The 8,062-nt window shown below is 51.4% G+C and overlaps 1 protein-coding gene across 1 annotated transcript; it reads left to right on the top strand.

Annotated features, from left to right (window-relative positions):
- Nucleotides 1-5,484: 5,484 nt before the first annotated feature.
- LOC137157418 (olfactory receptor 14A16-like) lies at nucleotides 5,485-6,240 on the top strand. Its single transcript, XM_067554670.1, has one exon. The coding sequence runs from the start codon at nucleotides 5,485-5,487 to the stop codon at nucleotides 6,238-6,240; it is 756 nt and encodes a 251-aa protein (XP_067410771.1).
- Nucleotides 6,241-8,062: the final 1,822 nt, after the last annotated feature.

Genomic DNA, 8,062 nt, shown 5'->3' with positions numbered 1-8,062 from the left:
GCACTGGGACCTGGCTCTGGAAGTCTCGATGAGCCACAATTCCAGCTGGGTCCCCGGGGGCAATTCCAGGAGGGCGGAGGGATTTCCTGCCCGGCCTGGGGAGAGGCAGACGTGCCCTTTTCTCTCCTCTCACTCTGAAGGCTGGGCCCGGAGCTGTGTCACAAGGCTGTGTGAGCTGGGTACATGCTGGGAAAAGCCGTGAGTGGGGGGACTCAGGCTGGTGCAGAGAGGGGATGAGAGCTCGCAGGCCCCCAGCCCGGCTCTCTCTCTCCTTCCCCTCTCCACCTCTGGACCTTGAGTACCCAGCTGCGGCTGGGCTGAATCTCGCCCCGGGGGCCCAGCCGAGGGACACCCCGTCTCTCTCTCGCTCTATCCGGGGTCTCTCCCGGGGTCAGGGTCACCCTCCACTGACGGAAGAGGTGCCTGGAGGTTGCGCAGAGTCTCGCTTGCTCAAGTGGGGATGGCTCCGTCAAAGGCAGAGTCGCGCCTGCCGACGTCCTCCGCTCCCGCGGGGTCTGTCCGCCAGCTACCTTGTCCCTGGAGCGCGGGGTGTCCCTCTGCCCCACACGGAGGGAGCCCTCATTGCTCATTGTACAACAGGGGGATCACCTAGCATCCTGCACAACCAGAGCAAGAGCCTTGTGTCCGGCAAGTGTCAATGGGAGTGGTTCCCCCTGGGCTTTGTCTGTGGGTCTGGGAGCCCAGGAGGGGGCTGCCCTCACTCCTAGGCTGGGGTGGCCGCATGGCCGGAGTGAGACTGCTGTTAGCCCTGCCCCGGGGGCAGAGATATGGGGGCAATCAGAATCTCCTGGCTTGTGATGGGGGAGCTCATGTCCCCTTGACTCTCACCTCTCAGCTGTTGGTTCAATTTCAGATTTTACTTTTTTTTTAACTCTTTATTTCGAGTTTTAAATCTTATTTTTCAACTTTTATTTACTTTGTTTCTTTTATATTCTGCTCAGTCCACACAACCAGCCGGCCCCGTCTCCACCGCCTCCCTCTGACCACCCCGTGAACCTCTGGGCTTTGTCACATCAACTTATTCTGGCCTCTCCTCACACGAGGCCCTCTGACACCCCCCCGCCGCACCAGCCAGCCCCTCCCGTCAGCCCCCTGTTCCCCCCACCAGCCAGCCCCTCCAGTCATACCCCTGACCCCCACACTCTAGGCCGCCCCCTCCGGCCAGCCCCACCTCCACCCCCTAGTCAGGCCAGACCAGCCGGCCTAGCCAGGCCCCTCAGCCCCACAATCTGGCCAGTCCTTCCAGCCAAGCCCCTCATTGTCCCAGCAATGAAATATTGTCCCACACCAGCAAGACCCCTCGCCCCACTTTTGCCAGCCCCTCCAGCCAGCTCCCTCGCCCCCCCAGCCCCTGCAGCCTGACCTCTTGCCTCCCGCTCTGGCCTGCCCCATAGCTGGGCCTCTCCCCCACCCCTCTGCACACTCCAGCTGACCCCTCCAGCCAGACCCTTCACCCCCCTCACTCTGGCCAGGCCCGGCTGCCAAGCCCCTTTCTTGCCTCCCCTCCCCCGACTCCCTCGCCAGATCTTTCATCCCCCCCCCCCCCGTGCACACAATCTGGCCAAGCTGCCCAACCAGACCCCTCGCCCCCCCACCCCACTGCATCCAGCACCTGCCCAACCCCCCACAGCCAGACCCTCGCACTGTTAAACAGGACTAGAGTCCTTCGCTTGCTTGCTTGCTTTTTTCACTCATCCTAACCTCACTCCTCATCTCCCCAGCCAGGTTGTATCTGTTGAGTGAGGAGGTCGGCAGGACTGTAGTCCGCTTCCCCTCCCCCTGCGCACCCAGCCCCCTGCTGGGGTGGGGCTGATGGGGTCTTCCCGAGCAGTGGGACTGGGAATGCGAACCCCTGGAGGTATCTAGGGAAGTTTCCCTCTCCCAGAGCTATTGTCTCAGGCTCTCGGCAGACTCAGGCAGACTGGGCTGTAGTGGCTGAACTCAGGGCAGATCCCCCCCACCCTTCACACGAGCTGGTGTTTCAGGCAGTGGTGATACAGCATGAGGTGCTGGCCCCTGTCAGACCCGGGCACTGGACTCTGCCTGTTCCCACAGGAACATCGGAGTTGCCAATTTCTGTTTGAAGAAAATGTGACGAGTATTTCACCCAGATCTACAAACATCCAGTAGGAGCTCAAATAAAACGGAGTAATTCATAACCCTTATTTACACCATCCATTGTGAATTATTCCTCCAGTTCCTGGTCTTCTCCCCCAGGTTACAGCTGGGGCAACTGAGGCACGGAGAGCTGGGGTAATTCAGTTGCGTAGCTGGGCTTAAATCACTAGGGCGCCAGGTGTCTTGACCTCCTCTCTACAACCCCTGCTGCCTGGCTGCCCTAGTTATCGTTGTAGGCTGGGATTGTCAAGGCAATCTAAGGGAGTTAGGACCCCAAGACGTGCATGCCTTACTCTCCCTTAGGCTCCTTTGCAAATCCCAGCCTTCATAGTTCTGAAAGTCAAGAGAAGCCCAGGCCTTGGAATATGCCAAGAGAGACCCGGGGCCAGAATTACAAAGGGGTTTAGGCATCTAAAGAAGCTGATAGTTGCCTTGTGGGATTTGCAGTAACACTTCAGCAAGTTAGGTGCCTAACTCCCATTGGATGTCCATGGGATTTAGCTACCTGGCAGATTTAGGAGCTTTGGGAAATCCCAGTATATACCTGTCCCACCTTTAGGTGCCCAAATCCCTTGGTAATCCTGGCCCACTGAAAGCACAGAAGCTGAAGGCAGGAAATCCTAGGGCCTGTGCTAGGCAGGGGGTCAGACTAGAGGGGCAGAATGGCCCCTTTTGGCTTTAAAATTAATGAGTCTATGAAGTTTTGCCTCTGGGCCTCTGCTTCTGAGCTGTTCAGGTCTCTCGGGAGTGAGTCCCACAAGCCCTTAGGAACTAGACATGGGTAAATCACCTTCCTGCAGCATCGCTCCTTTAATGCCAATTACGTTCAAAGCCAGCTACACACTGCTCAGCTGCAGAGAGCAACCGGTCTGAGTCTAGTTCTGTCAGGTCATGCTCAGAGTGAGGGGTGAGATGACGATTACACACTTGTGTCTTTGGCTTCTACATAGATCGATAGATAGATAATGACCGAAGAATCCTGGAGCTGGACGACTGAATCCATCAATTGTTAGGAAAAAAAATCCACAGCAGCCAGTACAGTAAGTGTGCTATTTCAATGAAATACGTGTGGGGGTTAAGATACAAGGGAAATTTAAAGAACACAGATCAGATTTCCTGTCAGAACTCATTTAAGGATTTTACTATTAAGTTTCTCAAACAAATAGAGACAGTCAGAATTTAAAAAACTCCTCCTGTAGAAAATGTGAATTTTTCATCAGAAACCCCAAACCCTTTTTTTTTTTTTTTTGAGCTTTAGGCAGCTGAAAGCATCCAGGTGAAATGTGTAGACTTTAAAAGAAAACCAAACAAGACTGCTTTTTCAGTGTTCAGCTTTCCAACAAAACAACAGATTTTCAAGGAAAGCAGATACATTGTGTGAAAAATGTTGGTTTGCTAAAAACCCAATTTTCCATCCAAAAAATCAACCAATCAATCAAACACCCAAAATTCAACTGAAATTGTCCAATGATATTTAAACTTTGAACAAGGGTGGGAAACTTTAACGTTGTCTAATAACACCATAACTGAAAACCCACTGATTCTGTTGCCTCTGCTTTGATTTCTGTAAAACTATGTGAATGGCAAAGCTGATACCCACAGGATGTTTTCCATGGATTAGGACTTTTGAACCCAGTTTCAGAGTTCAGCCGAGCAGCCAAATCTATCTATCCTGAGATGGAGCTTAGATAGACAAGGAGGAGGTCAATGGTGTTAGAAATAACCAAACAGGTTGTCCCTGGGGTGGACTGAGGAGACAGAACCCTTTATTGCCTGCTCGTTCCACCTCAACGCCACAAGTGAGCAATGAGGGGGTGACTTTACAATCCTTTTACCCATAACGGTATGTAAACATATACATTTCCAGCAACTCCCCATAGACCCTTATTTGGTTACAACGACTCCTATAAAATGAATATTAACTAGTACATAATGAATATGTTTGTGGTTTACAGAATTATCTCACAGAGTGCAGGCGCATTACCTTAAAACACTAATGTTCTTTAAAACATGCAAGGGAGGGAAAGAAGATAATACTCTTCTCCCACCAAAGGCCTTGCACAGGAGGGGAGATAGTTATTTTGTTAGCCTCATCCCCTGAGCAGATGGCCGGGAAGGGAGGGAAAGAAGAGAGATAACACGACTCTAACTAGAACTCACACAATTATCAGAAACAAGGTTTGCCCGTGCCATGACCCCGTTCCCTGTAGCTTAGGCCTGACCATTTGTCCAGCTTTAACTCTTCACTCTCCTACAAATGGGACTAGAAACCTCTTTGTCTAGCACCATATCCAGGCTCCATCACTGCTGGCAGCTGAGCACAAATATTGTAACTATGTGCACAGAATAGACATATCATAAGGCACAACCCATCCCCCAAAGAGCTCAGAGTCCTAGTAGACAAGGCAGAGGAGGGAGAGAGGGAAAGAGAGTCCCAGGGAGGACAAGTGACTGGCCCAAGGTCAAACAGCAGGTCAGTGGCAGAGCCAAGAACAGACCCCGGGTCTCCTGACTGCCACTGACCCTCACTGCACAGACATAAAATCACAAAGGGAAATGATACAACACAGCAGTAACTGAGCCGTGCCACTAACCCATCGTGACATCGCTATGTAAACCTGGGTGGCCCTGGGGGGCCATAAATCAATGTGTGACCTGGCTGCAGGCTGTCTGTGTGGTGCTGGGGTAGAATCAATACAGCAGAGCTGCCATGTAGGACACTGGGTGTGTCTATGTCGCATTTCCCCTGCAATGGGGCTCAGGCTGTGCTAGTGTTTTAGAATTTCAGTTCCAGGCCCAAGCTTTGAGCCTGCTTTTGGTCACAATAGAGGGACTTTCTTTCTCTGCTAGGAATGTAGGATTCAGCTTGTACTTCGTTCCATCTGCTGAACCAGCCAGGTCCTGGCTCAGATCTTCACAGGTGTGAACTGACCCCGCTTCCAAGACGTGTGCGGATTGACATCAGTGGGATAACGCACTGGACTAGTCGTCTCATTCTCTGCAGTGAGGAACCCTTACCGCCCCTGCTCAGTGGATGTGATCAGGGCTGTGCTCTGACAGTCACATCGTCAGTTACTATGGAGAGAGGAGTCAGGGTCATTCCCTCGGTCACTTTAATCCTCACTGTTGCCCTTCTCCTTCCCTCCGCAGGCAGGACACAATGTGCTGAGGAAGAAAATGTCCAACCGGACCACCGTGACCGAGTTTCTTCTCCTGGGATTCTCTGAGGTGCGGGAGCTGCAGATTTTACACTTTGTGGTGTTTCTAGTGGTTTACCTGGCAGCCCTGATGGGGAACCTTCTTATCATCACAACCATAGCCCTCGACCGCCACCTTCACACCCCCATGTACTTCTTCCTGATCAATCTGTCCATCCTAGACATTGGCTCCATCTCTGTCACCGTCCCGAAATCCATGTCCAATTCCCTCATCAACACCAGGTCCATTTCTTACGCTGGATGTATCACCCAAGTCTTTTTCCTCATTTTCTTCATGGGAGCAGATCTTTTCCTTCTCACTGTCATGTCGTACGATCGCTACATCTCCATCTGCCAGCCGCTGCACTATGAGAAAGTGATGAACAGGGGAGCTTGTGTCCAAATGGCAGGCGGGGTCTGGGCCAGCAGTGTTCTCTATGCCACACTGCACACTGGGAACACATTTGCAGTATCCTTCTGCAGAGGCAACAAGGTGGATCAGTTCTTCTGTGAAATTCCCCAGCTACTCAAGCTCACCTGCTCTGACTCCAACCTCACTGAAACTGGGCTTCTTCTCTTTAGTGTCGGCTTATTGTTAAGCTGCTTTGTTTTGATAATTATGTCATATATTCAGATCATCAGCACAGTGCTGAGAATCCCCTCAGAGCAGGGCCGGCATAAAGCCTTCTCCACCTGCCTCCCTCACCTCACTGTGCTTTCCTTGCTAGTTTGCACTGGCAGCTTTGCCTACCTGAAACCCCTCTCCAGCACGATATCATGGCTGGATCTCGTGGTGGCTGTTTTCTATTCCGTGCTGCCTCCAGTGATGAATCCCATCGTCTATAGCATGATCAAAGCTGCCCTGAGGAAACTGACAGGGTGGTGGTTACCCACTAAAAATTAAAGGTCCATCTTCCTCCTTTGAGTGTGATTTCATTCTGTGTCTGTATAGAAATGTAATCAATAGGTGACATTAATGTCTCTGTGAAAACATGTTTTGCAATCTCCTTACATGCAAAGGGGTATTTACACTGACAAAACTGCAGACAAACTCAAGTCAATGGAGTTACTGTAGATTTACAGAAGTGTAAATAAAATCAGAATCTATTTATCTATCTCCATGTCTATCTTAGGTTTTTGTACTGCCACCCATCCCCAGGCTATCTGAAACCTTCCAGATAAAATCAGTACCCAGATCAAAGTCTAGTGGACTGCGTGAGATCTCTGGGTCTTCTCCTATTGGGTGTATAACCTCTGCTTGAGGTATGATGGCTGTTGGTTTAGTGTTTGCTCATGTAACTCAGTGGGATATGACGGTATAAAATGTCATATCTCTGGATTTATTGGAAGCTCACGGGACAAGTCCGCTCTTTCTCAATGGCAGCGTGTTGTGCTGGATTCCAGACAGCTGCCCTGCCTGAGACAGGTGTTTGACACCTTTCTGAAGGACCACCACTGACAGCCATCAAGACTAGTCTTTGGGGTTGTTGATTTTTATGGTCTCTGAATGATTTCCCTTCCCGCCTCCAGGGAAAATGATCCGATAGCAGATAGAACATCACAGTTTGAACCCATGTCACAGAGACAGGGGCCTGGTGAACAGGGCGTTTTTGCTTTGTGCAGGGAGGGTCTGAGTGTAAGGGGACTGTTGGCCCCTTACTGAAATTTAGTGGGTCTTAGCGGGCCATCTCTCAGTACCAAAGGACAGGGGAAGGGAGGGTGGGAAATCAGGGCCCTGAGATGGACAGCCCCCAAGGCCAGTGCAGAAAGGCCAATGTTCCAGATCTTCCTGATTGACAGGGCAGGCAGGCCAATGTGGGGGGGATGTCCTCTGTGTGAGCTGGAGCTGCCTGCAGAGAGTGGGGCCAAGCGGAGAACAAAGAGGCACCTGAGACACGGGAGCCAGCGACTGGGAGGTCAGAGAAGAAGCCCAGGGAGCTGAGCTGAGCAGACCCACAACAGCAGAACCAGAGGGGCCCGAGGTGCAGCCCAGAGAGCCAAGCTGAGCTGAGCCACGTTGAAACAGGGTGGGGCTGGAGCTGGGACTGGAGCCGTGTGGAGCCGGGTGCGGTGAGCATCTGGGGATAGCGAGGGGGATACTGGGCACAACTGAGAATTGAAGCCAGTTCTCCTGAGTCTCAGGCCACTGCCAGGCATGAGATAAATGCCAGTGGAGAGAAAAAAATATAGGGCCTGGGATTGTCAAAAGGGGCTGAAGGGAGCAGATGAAATTCCAGGGGATCTGGGCACCCAAATCCTTTCAGCCCCTTTGAAAATTGCACTCATAATAGAGGGGATGTTTGATCAGCTTTATTTTGGAAAAAAAACAATTTTACAAAGGACAAATCTCTGCCCTTCTGCTTTCCTGCATGTGGGAAAACCCGCAGTGCAGAATACAGGCAAAGAGCTCAGGAGTGGATGGATGCAGGCTGACAATCTGATGGAAGTCTCTGTTCGGGGCATGGTGAACCAAGTACGTGGGTGTGCTGACTTCAAGGGAATTCCCACACCTTGTGGAAAAGCACTGAAATGCTCTGCGAAGTTCCCATTGGCTGCAGAAGTTCAAGGAGTCCATTAGGCCACATTCATCCTCAGTCTAAATCCATGGGCTTTAGTCATCATGGCTGGCTAACTGGCCATCAGGTCCCTAAGTCGCTTTTAAAAATGGGAGCCTTTTAGGGCAGATTTTTAAAGGTCGTTAGGTACCTAAAAATGCAGATGGGCAC

The sequence above is a fragment of the Emydura macquarii genome, unplaced genomic scaffold (assembly GCF_026122565.2).
Source record: "Emydura macquarii macquarii isolate MOO-44397 ecotype Brisbane River unplaced genomic scaffold, CSIRO-AGI_Emac_v2 contig_1490, whole genome shotgun sequence".
NCBI classification, from domain to species: domain Eukaryota; kingdom Metazoa; phylum Chordata; order Testudines; family Chelidae; genus Emydura; species Emydura macquarii.
Note: the sequence above shows the minus strand (reverse complement) of the source record. Positions and strands in the feature narration are given on the sequence as shown.